The sequence below is a fragment of the Megalobrama amblycephala genome, linkage group LG24, assembly GCF_018812025.1.
Source record: "Megalobrama amblycephala isolate DHTTF-2021 linkage group LG24, ASM1881202v1, whole genome shotgun sequence".
NCBI lineage: Eukaryota > Metazoa > Chordata > Actinopteri > Cypriniformes > Xenocyprididae > Megalobrama > Megalobrama amblycephala.
The window spans coordinates 9,268,984-9,293,053 of NC_063067.1; the positions used below are offsets into that span (position 1 = coordinate 9,268,984).

The 24,070-nt window shown below is 34.0% G+C and overlaps 3 protein-coding genes across 5 annotated transcripts; 2 read left to right on the forward strand and 1 right to left on the reverse strand.

Moving 5' to 3' along the window:
* The first annotated feature begins 95 nt into the window (after nucleotides 1–95).
* Nucleotides 96–5,211, forward strand: pink1 (PTEN induced kinase 1). 2 transcript variants are annotated; one of them, XM_048178212.1, is made up of 8 exons: nucleotides 96–590; nucleotides 1,424–1,702; nucleotides 1,817–1,920; nucleotides 2,004–2,186; nucleotides 3,201–3,364; nucleotides 3,480–3,604; nucleotides 3,768–3,998; nucleotides 4,177–5,211. In XM_048178212.1, exons 1-8 carry the CDS (start codon nucleotides 210–212, stop codon nucleotides 4,453–4,455), a joined length of 1,746 nt encoding a protein of 581 aa, XP_048034169.1. In that variant the 5' UTR covers nucleotides 96–209; the 3' UTR covers nucleotides 4,456–5,211. The 2 variants fall into 2 exon arrangements, with proteins under 2 accessions (XP_048034169.1, XP_048034170.1); XM_048178213.1 differs by having other exon boundaries at nucleotides 98–566.
* Nucleotides 5,212–6,694: 1,483 nt separating this feature from the next.
* agmat (agmatine ureohydrolase (agmatinase)) lies at nucleotides 6,695–13,766 on the forward strand. The gene is made up of 7 exons (XM_048177782.1): nucleotides 6,695–7,165; nucleotides 8,231–8,433; nucleotides 8,521–8,569; nucleotides 8,655–8,850; nucleotides 10,266–10,445; nucleotides 11,962–12,046; nucleotides 12,155–13,766. Exons 1-7 carry the CDS (start codon nucleotides 6,858–6,860, stop codon nucleotides 12,226–12,228), a joined length of 1,095 nt encoding a protein of 364 aa, XP_048033739.1. The 5' UTR covers nucleotides 6,695–6,857; the 3' UTR covers nucleotides 12,229–13,766.
* Nucleotides 13,329–24,067, reverse strand: dnajc16 (DnaJ (Hsp40) homolog, subfamily C, member 16). 2 transcript variants are annotated; one of them, XM_048177781.1, is made up of 15 exons: nucleotides 23,937–24,067; nucleotides 22,747–22,941; nucleotides 22,583–22,649; nucleotides 22,172–22,502; nucleotides 21,886–22,070; nucleotides 21,697–21,801; nucleotides 21,460–21,618; nucleotides 20,973–21,103; nucleotides 20,716–20,893; nucleotides 18,649–18,831; nucleotides 18,393–18,469; nucleotides 18,149–18,229; nucleotides 17,976–18,065; nucleotides 17,215–17,385; nucleotides 13,329–15,174 (listed from the first exon to the last, which is right to left on the reverse strand). In XM_048177781.1, exons 2-15 carry the CDS (start codon nucleotides 22,914–22,916, stop codon nucleotides 14,766–14,768), a joined length of 2,337 nt encoding a protein of 778 aa, XP_048033738.1. In that variant the 5' UTR covers nucleotides 22,917–22,941; nucleotides 23,937–24,067; the 3' UTR covers nucleotides 13,329–14,765. The 2 variants fall into 2 exon arrangements, with proteins under 2 accessions (XP_048033738.1, XP_048033737.1); XM_048177780.1 differs by having other exon boundaries at nucleotides 17,215–17,388.
* Nucleotides 24,068–24,070: the final 3 nt, after the last annotated feature.

Sequence of the window (24,070 nt, forward strand, 5' to 3'; positions counted from 1 at the left end):
GTGTGGTTCTTTTGGTACTTTTATTTTAAAATACCTGCCACCTCGACTTTTATTGTGAAATACATGCCTTTTGACTTTTATTTTGAAAATTAGCCGCCGGCCAATCAGCGTTACATAAACATTGTCCTTGAGTTATAATGTAGGGAGAAGTTAAAGGGGATCGATTGTTTTTCTGTCAACGCGAAATTTAGTTATTTATTTGGCTCAAAATGTCAGTCAAACATGCTCTCAGTCGGGGGTTGGAGCTGGGGAGGTCAGTTTTCCAGCTGGGTCTCTTCAAACCCGCCGGCCGAGTGGCAGCGAAGTTCCGCGGTGAGCGGCTGCGTGTGTCCCGGCCGACCCGCACCGTCCAGCCGCAGACCTTCCTGCCTGGTCGGTACCGCTTCTTCCGCCTGTCTCTCAGCGGGCTGGCCGCCCAGCTCCAGTCCGGCGCTTTTAGGAGAGTGATTGGGGGTGGTTCACCCAGGAACAGGGCTGTTTTCCTGGCTTTTGGGGTGGGTTTAGGGCTGATTGAACAGCAGCAGGAGGAGGACAGGACAAGTGTTGCTCTGTGTCAGGAGATACAGGTGACATCAAGAACACAAAATGATGTATATAAAATGATGTATATAGTTGTATATAAAATGATGATGATGACAATAATAATTGAGCATTCCTGTAGCTCAAACAGTCGAACATGGTCATGGGTTTGATTCGCAGGGAATGCATGAAATTATAAAAATGTATTCTTTGAATGCAAGAGTGTGTGTGTGTATTATGCATATTTGTTATATTTAATATTACATTATTAAATTGTCATATTCCTTGTTGCATATAATAAATGTAATTGTAAGTAAACAACAGGTTATTAAATAAAAACAGGTTATTAGTTAATGTAATCTTCTGATAAATGTACCATAGTAATTTTGTGTTTTTACGTGCCATTATTGATAAAATGATTTATAGCATCAGATTACTAGTTAATTCTGGCACACACACACACAAGCACAGAAAGAAAAAAAAATCTTTTTTATAGCTTGCTTCCTAATCTAGCTGTCTAACAAACCTGGCTTTTTTTTATATTACAAATAATGTTGATGAATTTTGATGAATTGCATTTGTTCCCCTTTTGTAAGTCGCTTTGGATAAATGTATATCATCGTAAATGTACTTCTAAATTTCATTTAACCTAGTCGCTTTTAACCACAAGTACATATGCAAATGGTATGCAGAGAATATTGTAAATATGCAAATTACTTCTGTAATCCATTATGATTTGATTGCAAGTGCATGCATACTTAGGAATACAACTTCCTCATTTATATTTATTTAAACAAATTCATGATACATTGTCCTGCTACAGAAACATAGAAAATGTCTCGACTGCAATTACATGTGTATTTGCATGCTTATTTGAATATTTTTCAAAATTTTTTCAATATAGGCCGTATTCAGAAAGAAGAAGTTCCAGAGCCCTCTGAAGCCCTTTACATCAGGCTACAAGTTGGAGGACTATGTCATTGGGAAACAGATTGGGAAAGGTTGTAATGCAGCCGTGTATGAGGCAGCGGCTCCGTTCGCGTTCCCTGCGGAGAGTGAGAAGTGTTCACTGGTGGAACTGAACCAGAAAGAAACAGATGATGACAATAAGAAAGCAGGACCACTTAGATTCCCTACTACACCCAGCTTTCCTTTAGCTATGAAAATGATGTGGAACATTGGGGTGAGAAGTTACAGCATTTTTGCATTTTGTGCAGAATGCATCTACATACACTATTCCAGAATACATCAACAGCTTTTTCTAATGACATACTGAACATTTGACATCGTCCTGTAGGCTGGTTCATCAAGTGACGCCATCCTTCGCTCTATGTCTATGGAGTTGGTTCCTGCCTGCCCACAGGCCTTAACGAAAGAGCAAGGAGAGATTGCTTTGCATGGGTGAGTTCATATGCAAACTTTAGCTGGACAACATGGTCTTAAAATACACTGAATCATTGCCAGTGGCTTTGCTATTTTTACAGGCACTTTGGAACAGTGCCTAAACGGCTGACCGCTCATCCCAACGTGATCACAGTGTACCGGGCCTTCACTGCGGAGGTCCCGCTGCTGCCTGGAGCTCAGGAAGAGTACCCCGATGTCCTGCCTGCCCGACTCAATCCGCTGGGTTTGGGCAGTAATCGAACACTGTTCCTGGTCATGAAGAAGTGAGGAAGCACTCTGCTAATAAAATAAAAATAAATCAATAATGAAGCAATAATTATTAATTATTATAGCAATAATTATGATTTTATTTATTTATTGTTAAATATATTTATTATAAAATAATAATAAATACATACAATAAAAATAATAAACACAATTGATAATAAAACAAACATAATATTTAATAAAAATGATAAGTAAATAGAATAAAAATAACAAACATAATTGATAATAATAAAACAATAATAATAATGAATAAAAATACTAATAATTATATTTATTTTCATAACAAATATTATTACTAATAAAATATGGAAAAATAAACAACAATTAATGATAATAGTATTTATTATATTTATATATTATAAAATTGTGAAAAAAATAATAAAACATAATTGATAATAATATAACTAAACAATATTATAATTAAAATTAATAGTAGTTATATTTGTTTTAATAAATTATTTATAATAAAAATTATTTAATAAATGAAATGAACATAATTAATGATAGTTGTAATAATTATTATATTTATTTATTACAAAACATTTATTTTAAAATATTACTAAATTAATAAAATAAATAAAACAATAACAATAATAAGTGATAATTATTATATTTATATGATTTCATGTATTGTTAAATATAATAAAATATTATTACATTTTTTAATCAAAAAGTATGCATTATTAAAATAATAATACATTAATGAAATAATAATTATTTTTATTTATAATATTCTATTTATTTATTTATTTATTTATTGTATTATTGTATTCTATTTATTTATTATTTTATATATATATATATATATATATATATATATATATATATATAATACACACACACAATTTTTTTTTTTTGGTTTACCACAAAAAAAAAAAAAAAAAAGCATCCAGTGTGATACAAGCTTTTGCAGTTTGGATATGAACAGGCCTTTAGACTAATTTTCTGATGAATAATGTGTTTTGTTTTGTTTTATCTGATAAATCATGGTTGATGTGCCTGTGCTGTAGTTACCCATGCACCCTGCGGCAGTACCTGGAGGTGTGTGTACCAAACCGGATGCAGGCCTCTCTCATGTTGCTGCAGCTGCTGGAAGGGGTGGACCACCTGTGCAGACAGGGCATCGCTCACAGAGACCTCAAATCGGACAATGTGCTCCTGGAATTTGACAGCAGTAAGAGCCCCAAGACATTGCAGCCAGTTTTTTTTAATGCCAATATAGACTTGCAGTATTGTGCTAGTGTTAAGTAAATGCTTCAATCATACTGTAATGAGTTTTTATTTTAAAGCTGAGTGTCCCAGACTGGTGATCACTGACTTTGGGTGCTGTCTGGCAGAGGATTTGGGCCTTAAACTGCCCTTCAACAGCTGGTGGGTCAACAGAGGGGGAAACTCCTGTCTGATGGCACCTGAGGTGAGAAAATTTCCTATGTCCCAAATATCAAATGAGCGGTCTGAACTTATTTACCCAGCTCATTTTTTTTATTTTGGTCGTGCATGTGCACCACTTATATGCACCCCTGATTATATATTAATCAAATGAAGTATATTTATGCTAACTTTACTTGATCTTCTAGGTGGCCACAGCAGTCCCAGGTCCAGGGGTGACGATTGATTACAGTAAAGCAGATGCCTGGGCCGTAGGGGCGATTGCCTATGAGCTCTTCGCTCAGCCAAACCCCTTCTACAGCTCACAGGGGCTGGAGAGCCGCAGTTACCAGGAAAGACAACTCCCTCCACTTCCTGCTGCTGTACCTGCTGATGTACAGCTAGTAGTGAAGCTCCTTCTACGCAGAAACGCTCGCAAGGTATATAATAATTTCTGCAATCAGTTATTTGACTTTATAAGTGTTGGTCATAAAATGGTCTAGTTTGAAATTTACCCATATTGAAACTCAACACTTCAGACTTGAATGAGAAGATAAACCTGTTCATTAACTGTTTTCTTTGACACATTTATTTAATAATTTCTCTGCTCATTTCTAGCGCCCCAGTGCACGAGTGGCCGCTAACATACTTCACATCAGCCTGTGGGGCAAGCGTGTCTTGGCCAGCTTGGATCGGGCAAGAATGGATAAAATGTTCGACTGGCTGCTGTGTCAGTCTGCTGTGGTGCTCCTGAAGGGTCGTGGGCCCGGCGGAAGCTCCGTGGAAGCTGAACTCCAGAGATCATTTCTCGCCAACATAGACCTGGAGGACCTTCGAACCGCAGTCAGCTTCCTTGTGTATGGACAAGAGCAGTGGCAGTCTCTGCTCATGCACTAGTGTGTGTGTGTGTGTGTGTGTTTACTGTAGAAACAAGCACAGCTGAGTTATTTTTTCAAGCTGTTCCTTTGATTTCTTTCTGTAGACTGTGAAAGGACTTTAATTTTTATGTCTATCACTGACATGTTTTGAAATTATGACAATTTATGCATTTGCACTTTTCACTGTATATAATACTTAATGCAGTTTAGAACTGAACTACACATGCAGTTTAGAATAACCATATCAGCTTAATAACGACTTTAACTGGAGATACTCAGTTCAAACCAGGTACAAACCCACGCATAATTAATGCATTATTATACACAGTATATCACAGTATACAGATTATAGCTTAAGAAAAATTATGCAAATAAATTCTGAATAAATTTTAAAAAGTTGATGCATTTCTGACAGGATATTCAATGTGAATTTGGTTTTATCCTTGATGACTGATGCATCATGAAACATTGGTGTTGTTTACCAGAATTTAGTTGATTGGAGAGGTTGAAAACGATTGATATTTGTGATGTCATTTGAAAAGGCAGTTCAGAGGTGGAGCAAGTTATTATGTTTTGATAAGTTCACTATGATATTCTTTGTGTTCAGATGAATTGTACAATTAGACCAGGAAATGTAAAGAGAGTGACTTTTGAATGCAGGTTGACTTCAGTGTATAGCCTGGAAAGGAGCCAAAAACAATAAAGAATTTGAATAGTATTGAAATATGTACTCTTGTCGTTTGAAATGTGGTAATAAAATTTGGTGATTTGGTTATATTTGATGTGGTTTTAACACACATACACTGCAGTATATTATCATTGTAATATTTGCATTATGTTTGGATATATATTATCTGACAGGATATTCAATGTTATTCAAATGGCAAATGCGCAGTGCTGGGTAGATTACTTATAAATTGTAGTCTGTTACTAATTCCAAATTACATGACAAAAATTGTAGTTAGTAACGTAATCCATTACATTACACATTTAAGATTAAAAAAAAGGAAGAAAATATATTCCATTCTTTGTTTTCAGCAACATGAAGTGCATTAAATTTTAAATTACGTCAAGGTTTCCCAGACGGGTTCGTGCAGTTTAATGAAAAACTAATAATTAAATAATAAAAATGTAAAATTAAAATAAATAATATTTTAAAAATGTATTTGAAAGACAAAAACCTTCTAAAGACAGCAAAGCATGGTTAAATGACTTGCTGAGTGATAATTCAAATAATAATTAATATGTTTGTCAGTATTGATTCGATATGCAATGTTGCAATGCTAAGAAAACACTCCTTAAAAGTGAAATGGTTTCTGTAAATCCAATGGACAAATGCTTTCTGGACTCTCCATTTTCCATGTAATTATAGCCACATGACTAGTGGTGTGTCTGTGTGCAATTCCACAAAACTAGAAGACTTTCTAAACGTATGTAAGCAATAAGGCACAAGAGGCTGTGCTCCTCCTTGTTGTGCCTAACAACGACCTTCAGCCATGACTTATTCACAATACAGCACTAGCCTCGAGTACCTTATTGCTTTTATAAAACGGTTACCACACAATACAAATATTAAAGCCAAAAATATGTATCAATGCAACATTCATGAAGTAAAGCATTCCTTCCACTGGAAAAAAATAGTCCCTGACCGTGAACAGCAACAGAAGTTACATTATTACAGATGGCGGCAAAGACTGTCTTTATGAGTGTGGCGAAGACTTGCATTGAAAACACTGAATTGTTGTGAACACGGAACAAGATGCAACTGACAAACGCTTTGACTAGTGCTGTCAGTCATGGGAAAACCCCTTAACTGTTAAAAGGACAAGATAATACATCAGACATTTAAACAGATTTTTTATTTTGAACATAGGACTGACTGACCAATCAGAATCAAGGACAGGAACTAATACCGTTTTATAAATAAGCAATATGCTTTTTTAGAAAGGAAAATTCAAAACATGAAAAAGAATGAATGAGAATCAATAAATGGTTTACTGCCATTGTGTGAATAATATGTAATCATGTAATCAATAAAGAATCAGCTGTAGTCTGATTATGAATATTTTGAGTATTACAAGTACTTAATTTTTGGATTACATGTAATCAGTTACTACCCAGCACTGCAAATGCACTGCCCAAGAAGCATGGGAATATTGCTCCAGTCCTCATGAAGTATGCATGTACGCCTACTACATTTCTAGTAGGAGTAGTATGGCAGTGTATAATTGCCATACTACTCACAGCCCAGCCCCGTATCAACCCAGGGGCTAAAGTTCATTCTGAATCCCCTGAGCTAATATTGGCAGATAAAATATTGCATTAAAATCGGACCAGTAAGCTCAATTGTTTGCACGGCTGAGTTGTTGCATTGGATTTTTCGCCAATTTCTGCAGGAGTTCGTTTCATGCGACGCTAAACATGTTTTCTTCCATCAAAATTGCCAGTAAAACTCGAGTAGTCTTCGGTGGATCTCAAGTTTTTAAAACGTGTGCTTCTCAGAGAGTCGTGCAATGGCGAACCGTTGACGGGAATCAGAACAGTGTGTCTGGCACACGGCGAATGTCCGGGAAAGGTTTCAATGTCCCACCGAGCGCGGAGTTTGTGGCGAGAGTCAGCGGAATCGCGACTATGTTCAAACTACCGTTTCAGAAAACAGCGGACGGGCTGGACGCGGCGTTTGTCGGTGTTCCTATCGACACTGGAACATCCAACCGTCCTGGTGCAAGGTCATACTGTACATTAATATATGATCCACAGTCAGGAGTGTCTCCAAAATCCATGTTGTGTAATTGTATATCACACCGGTCAAAAGTTTGGAAACTTTCATATTTTTAATGTTTTCTTAAGTCTCTTATGCTCATCAAGCCTGCATTTCTTGATCAAAAACACAGAAATATATTGAAATATTATTACAATTTAAAATAATGATTTTCTATTTTAATATACTTAAGATTATAATTTATTTCTGTGATGCAAAGCTGAATTTTCAGCATCATTACTCCAGTCTTCAGTGTCACACGATCCTTCAGAAATCATTCTAATATGATGATTTGCTGCTTAATATTTTTTTGGAATTTTATACTTTTTTTTTCAGGATTCATCGATGAATATAAAGTTAAAAATAACAGCATTTAATCAAAATAAAAATCTTATATAATCCTGTAAAATTATTGATTAAATACAGTTAAACCATAATGTATTCAGACATCTTGAACATTTCATTCATTAATATAGTTTATTCACTATAGTTGAAAAAAAATGGTAATAAAATATGACAAGATCTCAGAGTTAAACTGTGTCAGAAAAAAAAAAATCTTAATTATGTCAGATAACACTTAAGCAAAACATGGTCAGGTCAAAGTGTCTGAATAATTTTTGGTTCCAAATTTTTATCAATTTTACTGGTAATGCACTGTATGAAGAATTTTTGGTTTACTTTATTTTGCCCTCCTCATTTATATAAATGAACTATAGTGTCCTGCACCCACTAGTAAAAAAATATATAAAAAATTATATCCAGTCAAAAAAATATCTATTTCCAGTCAAGCTGTAATGTTCAGAACGTTTGAAAATATCAATTAAAAGTATTTGATACATAAAATGCTAGCTAGGAAATTGAGTTATTTTATTCCAAAAATATTTAAAATAGCCTTTTGGGCACAGAATGCCATTAAACATAATGCATAATTTGTGATGTGGTGGAAATGTTCATTATTTTCCATTTATATAAACCATTATAGTGAGAGAAAATAGTTAGTTGAAAATAGTTGAGCCTCTTTTACTCTGTACAGGTTTGGTCCGAGGCACATCAGGGCAGAATCTGCTATGCTAAGGTCATACAGTGGCTGGACAAGAGCGGCCCCGTACGAATCAATAAGAGTGGCAGATATCGGTGACATTAACGTCAACCTTTTTGACCTGAAGGACACATGCAAAAAAATACGCGAGGCTTACCGTGAAATTGTGGCCACGGGCTGCATCCCACTAACACTCGGTGAGAGAACAGTTTAAATATGCAGGAATACATAGATCAGTTTTGAATCTACTTTAAATATGTTACTTCTCCTTTTCAACTTTCCAGGAGGTGATCATACAATTGCATACCCGATTCTTCAAGCAGTTGCTGAGAGGTTGGTGCACACTCAACAGGCCTTCCTCCAAGTTTGCAATACTAACGTACATTTAGTCTGAAAGACTGCTGTTTCTGCTGTTCAGACATGGTCCAGTGGGCCTAATACATGTGGATGCCCATGCAGACACTAGTGACATGATTCTGGGTGAGAAGATTGGCCATGGGACCCCTTTCAGGCGCTGTGTGGATGAGGGGCTCCTGGACTGCAAGAGGGTCGTCCAGATCGGACTTAGAGGGTCGGGTTACACTCCAGATAATTATGAGTGGAGCCGAGCACAGGTATCAGGCTTTTATATGTATATACACATCATTTTATTCATATATATATATATATATATATATATATATATATATATATATATATATATATATATATATATATAATTTATTATTTTTAAATTATTATTATTGTACGAATTTATAAATAATAAATTATATATATATATATATATATATATATATATATATATATATATATATATATATATATATATATATATGGATAAAATGATGTGTATATACATATAATATATATAATATATTATTATATATTAATATGATATATATTAATATTTATACTAAATATATACACACACAATTATTATTATTATTATTTTATATATTAATGTATATTTTTGCTTTATTTTTATTATTATTGTATTAATTTATTATATTGATATTTTATATATACAATTATTATATATTAATGATATATATATATATATATATATATATATATATATATATATATATATATATATATATATATATATATATAATTTTACTTTATTATTTTTAAATTATTATTGTATGAATTTATTATATTGATATATTAAATATACAATTATTATTATATATTAATATGATATACATTAATATTTATACTAAATATATACACACACAATTATTATTACTATTTTATATATTAATGTATATTTTTGCTTTATTTTTATTATTATTGTATGAATTTATTATATTGGTATATTATATATACAATTATTATTTTTATATATATATACAGTATATATGTATACAGTGTTTTTTATATATATATATATAATTTAACTATTATTTTTAAATTATTATTATTGTATTAATTTATTATATTGATATTTTATATATACAATTATTATATATTAATGATATACTATATATATATATATATATATATATATACATATATATATAATACACACAATTATTATTATTTTATATATAATATATTTTTTTTCTTTATTATTTTTACTTATTATTGTATTAATTTATTATTGATGTATTATATGTAGTTATTATAATATATTAATATATGTATTAATATATATAATATTAAATTAATTTATTATTATATATATTTATATATAATATAATATTAAATTAATGTATTATTATTATGATTATTACTCCTCATGTAAAAATGTAATTTATTATTAGTTATTATTGTATTGTATTATATATAATTTATGCATATTTTGTGTATAATTAATTATTCTCATTATTTTATTTATTAATTTATTTATTATTATATCAAAATATTTTAAAAAATATACGCATATTATTTTTAACTCCCCTCAATCTAGAAAGATCTAGAGGGTTATCTAGTGTGGACTGTGCATATTTTATCATGTGTATATATTTTATATATTAATTTAAATGTGTTTTGATTTAATTTTTGCTTTGTTTTTTGCTCTTTCCAGGGTTTCCGTGTAGTCGAGGCTGTGGAGTGCTGGTACAAATCTCTTGTCCCTCTCATGGAGGAGGTTCGCTCACAGATGGGAACCGGACCTGTCTATCTCAGCTTTGACATAGACAGTCTGGACCCTGCATTCGCTCCCGGGACAGGAACGCCCGAGATCGCGGGTCTCACACCCATTCAGGTATGTTTAGGCTGTCCAGGTTGACCAGAGATCTGCAACTCTAATCAAACTCCCTTGAACTAGCTAAAGAAGGTCTTTGGGTTCACTTGTTGATAATCATATTTCTACAAGTACGCATGCATACAAATATGACTAAACAATTTTTCAACATGCTGTACTATAAATTAGGACATGCTAACTAGTGATCGACCGATATTGATTTTTTATAACCGATACCGATAAAGATTATTTGCATGTTTATGTACCTGATAACCGATATGCAGAACCGATATTTATTTACTGTTATACTTCTGTTTTTGACAATTATTACAACACAAATGAGCTGAACAAACCATTTTATTTATAACAATCACTCCCTCCTTGCATACAAAAAATAATAATAATGGTTATGTAGTAAATCAAATGATTATATAATCTAGGGTGTTTAAACGAGATAATCTTGTCAAAAATTTCATGCAGTGGCCGTGCTTGAGGCTTCCTGATCATCAACCCATTCAGGTGCTGAGCAATATGAACGAACTTTTTTCCCCGAGACTATATAAAGTTAAACAGCACTTGTCAGTTGGCATTTTATGATCTAAATTTAATCTAACGTTAAATCATGAAATGCCAACTGACAAAGTGCTGTTTGACTATAACTTAATCAACCGCGATCGCGCATGGAGATAATAAATAATTAATTTCCACAAAGCGATAGGCTATATTTATATGTGTATTAGCGAAATAATTGTTATGTAGTAAATGATAATATAATCTAGGGTGTTTAAACAAGATAATCTTGTCAAAAGTTTCATTCAGTGAGTGGCCGTGCTTAAGCCTCCTGATCATCCGTCAGTTGCTAAGCAATATGAACGAACTTTTTCTTCTAGACTAATGGTGAGCAAATACAACAGATAGAGAATTAAATTCAGCGCTTTTATTTTCAACATGCACTCATTCATGTCTGTTTTATTTAATTCATGTAAAGTTACGTCTTTATTGGGGCAGGACATGACGAATTGCACTACGTGACTCAATGAGTTCGTCTCAATTGTTTAGAAACAAGCTGCATAAATTAACTATATCAGGAAATTATGTTGGTTTAGATCTCATTTGTGCATGTCTGTTATGTTAAATAAAGTTGATTAATTAAAGCAAACCAAGTAGAACGTTACCTGTGCACTGAGTTGTTGTTGACTGATATCCTCAGACGCCCGGGCTGCAATGGCGGAAATCTCAAAACGGCCACAAGATGGCGCCGTAAATCGGCGAATCCGATATTACAAAACCGATACCCGATTATGGAAAAATGCTTAAATATCGGGAAAAATATCGGTAAACAGATACATCGGTCGATCACTAATGCTAACCCTAATCTGACACACTATATGGTACTGGTAATGTGAGATTGGGATGTAGCCAGGATCTCGCGCTCAGTTTTGAGCAGCTCATAGACTTTGCACATCAAAGTTTAATATTAACCGTAGGTTACTGTAGGTTTGCTTGAAGAATAAAGTATTTTGTAATTTGCTTTCAGGGTCTGGAAATCATCCGAGGTTGTCGAGGTCTTAATCTTGTCGGTTGTGATTTAGTTGAGGTTTCTCCACCTTATGACACCACAGGTACTGCATTACATTGAGTAAACAAGACATTTAAGGTGAAAGACTTCATTAATGCAGAATGTTGCATTTCTCATACTGTTTGATCTAATTCTGGAAATGTTTTCATAGGAAACACTGCTTTGACTGGTGCCAACCTCCTTTTTGAGATGATGTGCGTCCTTCCGAAAGTCAAATACTATTGATTGCTTGTAAGATGAAATGTCCCAGTAATTGCACAGTGACTTAAAAAATGTGCATGATTTATGTACAAAATCAGTATTAATATTATTTTCAGCAACAGAAACCTTTATTTGGAGAAGCCAAACAGTGGCACAATTTATGATAACATTCCTTCATGAATTGTGGGGGGAAATTAAATATTTTTTTCACAAAATTATGGAAATGAAACATTTCATATTTATTTTAAATATAGTTTTAAAACCATTTTTGAATGTATTAATAAATGAAATGTATTATATATAGTAACATGATACAGTATTAATATTTTACACCACAGACAAGAAATATATTTAGTCATACAGAGTTAATAAGCCATGAAAATTTGGCATGATTTAATGCTGACTATCTTAAATTTAAGATATTTACTAGCGCATCGCAAAACATAATATAATAAAATGCTTATATAGAACATTGGCACGAATACAACATTATTAATTATAAAGCATAATGAATGTTCATTGAACACCATATGAATAAAGTAATATTATTCAGAATGCGTCAGTAATGGAAGACTTCATACAGGAGTGGATTGAACTCACCCACACCTTTCTGTGCATATGTGATGCTAATCAAAAATACATTAACCACTAAATCCTGAACAAAATAAACATCCCAACATAAAGGAGACAAACAACCTTTCACAGCAAACATGAAATGCATAGTACAAAACACTTCAGATCAAGTATGTATTATTATTTCTTCTCTACGTATTGTTGAGAATATGTTTTGCATGCCACAGCACATCTTTAAAGAACGCAAATGGAAACTCTACAGAACTCTGGCACTATTAGTCAATCTTAAGGCTTCACCTGCTCATTTGTTAGCTGCACTATATAGCTGTATGTGACTTGTAAAGGTCAATAAAGAGCTTTACTTGCACTATCAATCTGGTTAGAACATCTCAAATCTTTCTTATATTTTTAGAGACACAAACCCATATGATATCTTTACATACACATTTAATATAATCATGTAACTATTTACACCTTGTGACTGAAACACAGTTCATATTTTACAGGTATTGCTTCTAGCGTGGGCAATGCAAAGAAATTTGACAAAGAGCTGCACAACAAATATTTTTTATAAACAAAATTTATAAAGCTACAGTTCTTAATTTGTTGAATGTTCAAGTAAACAAAATAAAAAACTAAAATCTTTTCACAATTGTTTTTACAAAGAAATTTTTTTGTAATATTCAAATTATTAAAAATGTTTAAAATGACACTGTTTTTAAAGAGAACAATTCTAAATAGAAATTTTACGTCTCATTTTATTTTATGTTATTTGGCCTAAAATTATTTTTTGGTCAGGAATATTTTAGTAAAATATTTTATAACAGAAAACAACACTTTAAGGTTAACATTAGTTAATGCATTAGGCATCGAGAACTAATAATGAACCACAATTTTCAAATGATAAAAATATGTTAGTAAATGTGCTGTAGAAATGTATTTTATCCATGTAATAATACTTTATCCATCCAATAAATGCTGTAAAAGTATTGTCTGTTGTTATTTCATTTATTGCATTAACTAAAGTTAATGTATAAAACCTTACAGTAAAGTGTTAGCAAAAAAAAGTTACTTTCTTTATCAAGAGGGTTAAATTAAAAGGGAAAGTGTCTCTTAAAATTGTAAAACATAAAAATTCACAGCATTGTCACGAGTAAACATAGTTATGACTAAAAAGTCTACAGTGTTCATGTTTGTTATGCTACACTTTGTTAGATTTTTTTAAACTAGCAGCATGTTGCAATGTTGTTAATGGAACTGAAATGTCAAAAAACTGAAAGCTAGGCTCACTGTATCAATATTTTGGCTCTCAACCTTTGAAATAAATACCGAAGACCCAAACTGACTGTAAAGACCTCCAATAATATTTCCAAGAAGTCAGTAACAGCATCGATGTCGATTCAATTACTTCAATCAAATACAAAGTTCTGTCATGAAACTCTAGATGGCGCAGCCTGATAGGTCCTTAACACAATCTGCTTGCAATCACATCATTCTCTATAGGGCACAGCTGATTGGTTCCTGCTGTATCGGTAGCCAATGAGCTTGCATGCTCATTCAGCTACTGGTCAGCATTTTCTGAAGCATCATGAAACCCTCCACCTTCCCCAGCTCCACCTGTATAGATCTGCTATGGGTATTTCATGTACGCTATATTGTACAGCAGCGGCATGTCTTGCTTGCAGCAGTGTGTCGTGTGTGTATTGGCGGTAGCAAGTCCCGCACTTGCTCTGCAGCTGCAGTGTAGCATATCTATTCTGCCAAGACCAAATATATCAACATTGTCATATCCATTACCATGCCAAACACTCCGAGAGTTGTCATGACAGAATTTCCTTTCCTCCACACAGCTAAACTTCTGCAAAGTCTTGTGTATAATCGTCTCGTGTTCTGAGCAGCATTAAATCTGGTTTCGCTGAGGCCTTTCGGTGCTTCTACTCCAGCTGGGTTATTAGTTCTAGCAAAAGCATGCTAGCTTCCATGAGGCTTTATTTATTGACAGTGATCTTGTCCAGACCGGGCCAGGCTGGGACGTAGTACCGGGGCAGAGTCCCTTCCATCAGTCGCTCCATCCACAGCCCGAGTCGATCCAGTTTGTGGTGGATCTGAAGAGTTGTGGATCGAGAGCGGGTCATGCCCTTCCTGGACCGGGAAACTCCTCCTTCCTCCTCCGGCTTGCTATCCAAGTCTTCGCCTGTGTAGACTGGCTTGAAAAGACACAGGTATTTCTTATGGCCATTGAGGGCTAGAACGTAGCCCGTGTAGTCTACTTTGCGGCCGCCCACCTCGTCCTCGTCCGTGTCGATCTGCATGGCGTCCTGGGCATACTCCAGCACAGCAGTCATCCATTCACTGTGTTTATCCACATTTAGGAAGGAGAAGTGTAGCGTCAAACTCCTGCGAGGAAGAGGAAAGATTGGGTTCTTAAACCAATTTCGCTTAAGCTGATAACGTTTGTGGTCATGAAAACGAGTTGGGTTAGTTCACCCAAAAATTTAAATAATGTCATTAATTACTCACCCTCATGTCGTTCTATACCCATAAGACCTTCGTTCATCTTCAGAACACTAATTAAGATATTTTTGTTGAAATCCAATGGGTCAGCGAGGCCTGTACGGAAGAGGATTAGGGCCAAGCAATAATAAAAAAATAAAACCATTTCTCATAATTTAACGAATTTGTTCTCGTAATTTAACAACTTTTTTCTCGTAATTTAATGACTTTATTCTCAACATTTTATCTCGACTTTTTTCTCGAAATTTAATGAGTTTTTTCTCGAAATTTAACAACTTTAATCTCGAGATGGTTTTATTTTTTTATTATTGCTTGGCCCTAATCCTCTTCCATAGGCCTGCATAGCCAGCAATGACATTTCCTCTCTCAAGATCCATTAATGTACTAAAAACATATTTAAATCAGTTCATGTGAGTACAGTGGTTCAATATTAATATTATAAAGCGAGGAGAATATTTTTGTTGTGCCAAAAAACAAAATAATGACTTATATAGTAATGGCCGATTTCAAAACATATTGAATCAGCGTGCCCAATCATGACTCAGATTGCGTGTCAAACCACTGAAATGATGTGACTTTGGCGATCCGAACCGCTGATTCGACACAAAAGATTCATAACGCGCCGAAGCTTAATGAAGCAGTGTTTTGAAATCGGCCATCACTCTATAAGTCGTTATTTTGTTTTTTTGGCGCACCAAAAATATTCTCATCGCTTTATAATATTAATATTGAACCACTGTACTCACATGAACTGATTTAAATATGTTTTAGTACATTAATGGATCTTGAGAGAGGAAATGTCATTGCTGTCTATGCAGGCCTCACTGAGCCATCGGATTTCATCAAAAATATCTTAATTTGCGCTCCGAAGATTAACGAAGGTCTTACGGGTGTGGAACGACATGAGGGTGAGTAATAAATGACATTATTTTTATTTTTGGGTGAATTAACCCTTTAAGCCGTTTTCCTTTATTGGCTTAAAAATTAACTAATCGACACAACTAGATTTTTGCCCATTACCCCAATTTTGCACTGCATGTAAACACCTTAAACTGCATTCTGTCGGCTTACTGAAGTATGCATGTGTGATATATGACAGGAAAGCGTCCTTATACGGCAGATTTACTTGCATCCAGCCATAGTAAGTGTTTTGCGGTAGGTGAGGGGAAATGTATCACAAATTACAAATTTTTTCTAGACCAAGGAAAAAAAAAAAAAAAAAAAAAGTTCTCATCTTGTGCAGCCAAAGGACAAGTGGTACATTTGTAGAAACTTCAAATATGAGAGGAGAATGAGTTTGTGCAAGTTTCCCGCTGACATTTTGAAATACTCTGGGACACACACTCACAGAAACGTGTTGTCAGCACTGCTCTGATCATCTTGTCAGTAAAATAGTTTAGCAACTTAAAAGCTACATGACATTTCTCACTGGTGAGGCAATAACAGCACTGTTCTTGAAGCAGATAAACTTACAGTTTCGTATTAGAGACGAACACTTAATCAGTGCTGCCGAACACTGTTGAGAGACCGACTCGGGTAATTCACACACGCTTAATCACTCACTCACTCTAATAATTGCATTAATAATTGCATTAGTCTGCTATCAATGGCTCAAGCCTCCGTTACTAGCACTAAAATTACATTTTGTAATTAACAACGGAGGCCTGGGATTAGATGCGTAAGAAATTAGTCCTACACACAAGAGCATTTTGAGGACCTGACAAATGTCTTGAAATACAACATCTGAACAGTGTCTTATTGAGGTGTGGTAACTGTAGTATAGGCGGAATAATTGACTCTGGTCCGTTGAATTATTAGAAAATTATTAGAAATTCCACTCCACTTCAGTGGCAAACATGCTCATTCTATATATCTTTTTTTAGACAATATAACTGCAAAGTACGGCATGCAATGAGGGCTCACCCAGTGAATGAATAAACTTCCTTGGCAAACTTGCTGAGCAGGATGTTCTTCGTGGCATCAGTGAGTACCAGAACTACATTGATGTGACCCGGCCTCAACTTCACCAGGTTACTGGTGTATGTGATGTCGGTTAACTCCGTCACCTCCACAAAGTTCTTCTTTGGTGGACGACTGCTGGAAAATGAAATGAGTACATAAAATAGATTAGGAAAGCGTTGATATAAAAATTCTGGCCTATAAGCAGATAATATGTTTGTGTTATGGGCGTTATTAAAATTCTATACTTATTTTAGTATACCATTATTATTTTTTATGAATTCAGACAAAATATAATGAATATATTGTTTTAAATGCTATTGCTATAATGGGTGATATTAAAATTGCATACTACTTTTACTATGGAATCATTTTTTTAGACATTTATTTAGATAAAAAAATTTAGGCATCACAACATTATAGAGTATAATATGAAAAATGGATATTCATGTTAAAATCTGCTAGTGGTATTAAATATCAATAATAATTATATAAATACATTATAATCATATACATGTTATTAATTAATTATATGAATAATCTAAATGTAAAAATAAGTGAAATTAGCATGCATAATTAAATATCCAAAATTGACCAATATTGATACTAAAATCTTTAATATCATCCAATAAACAGTATGATAATTATACGTTGTGCATTATTAAAACAGATTAAGTTCTGTGAATATTTGTAATGATTTATTCAAACATAATATACGAAAAAACCTGGATGTGCTGGAGGTGTTTGGTGAACCGTTCTCTGTCTTAGCGGTCTCATTTGATTTCACTTTGGGCTGTTTTTCCTCACTCGAGTCACTGAAAATGGAAACAGCGATGTTGAATGTCTCTGCATTTCCAGTCTAAAGACACATCAGAAATACGAAAGCAATAAATCTCACCTAAACGCTTGAATAACTACAGTGCCAAACAAAATAAAAAGTGCAGAGAATAACAAAGACATAAGGGGCATCATCTCACGCCTGCAAAAGAAAGAAAATTAACTTTGTATAGAACATTAAATATCCAAATATTAAAAATATTACTGAAATATTCCACCTTAGCAACTGTTGTAATCTGCCTCTAAGGGATATTTCTTAAAGCTTGCCTGAGTTAGCAATCTTAGCGAACATTTTATTCTCTTACCAGTTATTGTGAAGAAGATCATCAATAATTTCAGACAAGTAGTCATATGCCGTGTAAATCCATCTTATTAAAAACATCTGAAAATAAATAAATGTACAAAATGTAAACTATTAAAGGACACTTTACTGATCCAGCAAATTCAGAACACTATTTGGACATGGTTCACCATTTAGATCTCTACTGAAACATGTATATAGGTCAGTGCTAATTTCTCAATTAAAGACGCTCCAAAAAAAGTAAACCCTGAGAGACTCACAGAGGCGAACTCATTGTTGAGCTCTGGCAGAATGGCGTCGTAGTTGAGGATGGAGGGATCCTTCTGCAGTCTTTCGAGTTCCTCCAGGAGCTTGTGTTTGTCCTCTTTACTGCCGTTCCATCCTCCCAAGACTGGCTTATAAAGGATCTTACCAGCTTCGTTACGCCTCTCCAGAATCACCACCTGCTCGATACACACAAAAGTCAAAGCTGCTGACTTCAGTGGTCAGTGGCCAATTGTGGATTTTGCCAATATTGATTGGCAAATGGGAAAACAGGCCAACAAGCAAGGTTTTTGAGGAAAACATTCCAGGATTTTTCTCCATATAGTGGACTTTAACAGGGTTCACAACAGGGTTTTTAACCATAAATGCTCCTCTTGCACTGCACTGCAATGCGCGACGCATTACGTTATCACGTTGGAAAGGTCACGCGTGACATAGGCGGAAGTACCGTGGTAGGGTGAAAAACTTCATGTAATTTTCTCATTTTCGTCCGACATCATTGTTTTACCCTTTTTTGTAAAGGCCATTTGACTTTGCATGTTTGCTTTGTAAACACTGCGTCGGTACTTCCTCCTACGTCCTCCTATGTTTAGATATTCACACAACAAAATATTATGGGGGAAATTGAACTTTTGTGAAGATATTCAAAAACATTGGTGGTGACTAGCAACTATAATTATATATATATAAAAAAATAAATAAATATATATATATATATATATATATATATATATATATATATATATATATATATAGTACAGTCCAAAAGTTTGGAACCACTAAGATTTTTAATGTTTTTAAAAGAAGTTTCGTCTGCTCACCAAGGCTACATTTATTTAATTAAAAATACAGTAAAAACAGTAATATTGTGAAATACTATTACAATTTAAAATAACTGTTTTCTATTTGAATATATTTGATATATTTGATTATGATGCAAAGCTGAATTTTCAGCATCATTACTCCAGTCTTCAGTGTCACATGATCCTTCAGAAATCATTCTAATAAGCTGATCTGCTGCTCAAGAAACATTTAATGTGTACAATTGTACAAAATAGTTGTGTACAATATTTTTTTTCAGGATTATTTGATGAATAGAAAGTTCAAAAGAATAGTGTTTATCTGAAATCTAATCTTTTGTAACATTATAAATGTCTTTACTGCCACTTTTGATTGATTTAATGCATCCTTGCTGAATAAAAGTATTCATTTCTTTAATTTCTTTTCAAAAAAATAAAAATTAAAATTTTTACTGACCCCAAACTTTTGAACGGTAGTGTATAATGCTACAGAAGCTTTGTATTTCAGATAAATGCTGTTCTTTTGAACTTTCTATTCATCAAGGAATCCTGAAAAAAAAAGTACACAACTGTTTTCAACATTGAAAATAATCATAAATGTTTATTGAGCAGCAAATCAGCATATTAGAATGATTTCTGAAGGATCATGTGACACTGAAGACTGGAGTAACAATGCTGAAAATTCAGCTTTGCATCACAGGAATAAATTACTTTGTGAAATATATTCAAATAGAAAACAGTTATTTTAAATTGCAATAATATTTCACAATATTACTGTTTTTACTGTATTTTTAATTAAATAAATGTAGCCTTGGTGAGCAGACGAAACTTCTTTTAAAAACATTAAAAATCTTAGTGGTTCCAAACTTTTGGACTGTACTGTGTATATATATATATATATATATAAGAGTTAATGATGACTTAATCCTGAAAATGTAATTATTTAAGATTTAAAATAAATTCATATTAAATAAAAATCCAAATGGAACCAAAATTTAACATTTCAAATAACAATACTTCCAAATAACAAAAAAAGAATTGTTCCAGTACATACAAAATGAACCAAACCAATCTGAACAAAAACAAGTGAAACTTTAGCAATCTTCTAAACAATTGCAACATAATGATTAATTTGATTAAATTTATTCTTCCAATCTCTGTCGGCAAAAATTGAGGCAAAAAGCAACAATTAACATTGATTAATCTGTAAAGACAACATATCGGTCAACCTAATCCAAACTGTGTGGAGAAGATAAGGTCTACCTGTGGTGGTGTGCTGTCTTTGTTCTTTAGAAGAGCATCACATAGAGGCTGCTGTCGTCTCTCGTAGACGTAAGCAAACCGCAATACATCGTTAGTGTTTGCAGAGGCTAGTGAAAGGAATGCTTCATTTCCTGTGGCGAAGGACTCTTCCTCACCAGTGATGAGTAGAATGCAATATCTGTGGAAAAGACATCGCAGACCTTTGGAAAAGACATGTTGCATGAGATCAACTACTCATTTTTACACAGCCATCTTACTTCCTGCGTCGATGGAACTGTTTAACTGGGCAAAGCTCATCAAATAGCTTCTGGTTTACCAGACGAGGGGCCAGTAGGAACCTGTTGTTGGAGATGAACTCATCTATTATCTGCTTCCTCATCCCTTTAGCCTGAGAGAGAAGATAGTCAATTGAAAATCAGAGGTAAACACATTTATATCTTCTCAAACATCTCATATGACCACCATTTTCCATGCAAGGCATCATTTGTTGGTCCTGGAACAACATTCCTGTCAAGCATGCATATTAAAGCTAATATTAACCATTAAGAACATCTAAAATTGGAGGGAAGTGAGATGTTGCTGAAGCCCCAAACTGATTGGTTGAGACAAGTGTTGTATCAGTACAAGCAATTTTGTTGATCCAGGACCTACAACCTTCTAAGAACAGGATCCAGGATAGTTGAAACCATCAACTATATGCATTGATTTTTGCTAGTAACAGACTTTATCCAATCAAAGCTCTACCTGTATAATGTCTGCAGGCTTCTCAACATCTTCTTTGAAGACGAGCATGGTTGGCGCATAAGTGTTTATGTTGAATTTTCTGAGCAGGTCAGCAGTCTCAGAAAGACCTTGATCCACATAGCCAAACTGCACGTAATCCTTATAGGCAAACGCTGTTAGCTATTGGAAAGTAATGAAAACGATCAGTCATTGAGGTACTGGAAGATGTATTGGTAATTCTTGAGGTTACTAACCAACCTTATAAAGCAGAGGAACCGAAGGCACTTGGTCAAACAGGAGAACATGTGGCTTGTTCAGCTCATGCCAGCTCTTCAGAAACTCTTGGCTGTTCTTGTCTGTAACCTACAGACATCCACGAATGAGACATTTGAGACTAGAAGAAGAATATATAAATGCAGAAATTGTTGAATGATGATGCTCACTAACCTTTTCAACTAGTCTCTGTGGCAGTAAATCCTCTACGAACTGCATCAGGTGGCCCTTAACAACAGCGTAATGAAAGAAAGCCACTTTTCCATTGACAACACCAAGAATGGAGGGAGTCTGATGTGCACCCAGGTGATTAGATAAACGCCGCTCGTAACCAACATCAACCACACCAATTCCAATCCCTAGAAATGAGAAAAAACTTCTTACTTGGAGGAAGTCAACATAAACTCATTTCAACTTTAGTTGACATGTAAGCATTTCTAGAAAAACGCAAATCTCTCACCCAGAGTTTCCAATTCCTGCACTGTTTCTTTCCAGACGGGCTCGATATGGATGCAGCTAAAGCACCAGTCTGAAGTGATCTTGATCAAGTAAGGTCTCTTGAAGCTGTCAGGCACTACTTCATTGACATACTGGTTGAAGTGCAACGTGTACTTGCTGTCAGCAAAGTCCCGACCACCCTTATTGTTGAAGGGAAAGTGGAAGAAAGTCTCATCAAAGTAGAAGTTGTCATGAAAGTGGCGGAAACCGTAATGGCCGCGACCATACGGATGAGAGTTGTCCGTTTGTCCATATCGATCGTAGCTGGCTCTCTTCTCCTCATTTGTTAAGATCTATGGAGTAACATGAAGTTAAGATCAGCATTACTTCTGACAACATGTAAACTGTTTAGAATCTACATGAGCTGCAGTACCTCATAAGACTTTGTAATCTTGATGAACATGTCTTCGGCATCAGGATTTTTGTTTTTATCAGGATGCCTGACGGTAGAAAGATGACCATGGTGTACCATTCTTATTTAGACATCATGAAATGACTGTACAAGTATTACAATCTACAAAAAAACAGCACTCTCACCATTCTTTAGCCAGGCGTTTGTACACTTTCTTGATTTCTGCTTGGCTTGCGCTTCTGGTGACTCCAAGAACCTTATATGGATCAAATTCTGCAGCGCTTTCCACCACAGCATCCATCAGGAGCATGTAGATCATCATCACAGAGAGCAATACCACCACCATCCTCATCATGACCACGTGTTCTGCTGCCCAGAGACTATCACAATAATGACATAATAGAGGTTATTATGGAGGAAATGGTGAAGTATGAAATATTAAATAATAAATAGGTATTTAATTTAATTAATAAATGCAAAAAATATAATTAATTAAATTGTAATAAACTGCAACGAACTGCACGAGGCAAATAAACATCTAAACATTAAATTTTTATTCATGTGAATATATGTGAATACATATAATAAATACAACAAAATGTGAAGGGTAAATGCATAAATGTGTACATAAATGAAGGAATTAAATAAAATTAGAACAATCATTTTTGGTATTTGAAATAAAGCTGAAATAAAATAAAATATAAATATTATGAAAAACTTAAATTAAAAATGTTGCCGTAATTGACAACTAACTGAAATAAATAAGTTTAATTTGAAGTAGTAAAACAAAAGTCAAATGGAAATACTTAAAATTAATAATTACAACAAAATTATTAAAAAGTAAACTAAAATTAAAATAGGCCTATCTAATTCACAATATTAATAAATACTATAATAGTATATAAATAATATTAATATAACACTGAACATATCTATAAATAAAAAATCATGGTTTCTTATGATTATATAGGCTACTTATACTTTTTAATTTCATGTTTGGTCTTCAGTGTGTTATGATCGAACTGAATAAACATAATAAATATACATAAGCAAAATAACATGCGTATTAAAATCAAATATGTCCATACTGAAAGCTGTCATGCAATAAGTTTCTAATGGATGTCAGTGAGACGTGCTATAATCTCGTTTAGACTATTACAGAAAACGCGACATAATGTAAAGCGCATTCAACGACAGGAGAAAATAAACTTAAAACGAGCTCTGAGGGCAATTACAAAGACATGCAGTTATAACAACATCTGACCAATGTGCAGCATCCTTAGCTAGCCTGTTAGCCAACCTAGCTCATGCTTTTATCACGAATATGACATCAAAACGAGGAGACTATGAAAACATGAATGGATTATGAATATACCGCTACGAATGGTGAGAGGAGGTTATCCATCCATCCATCTGAGTGACGCGTTCATAAACCTTGAGACATGCGCATTAATATTAGCAGAGATTCACAGCGGCACAGACACATCCTCCCTCCCTCTCTCTCTCTCC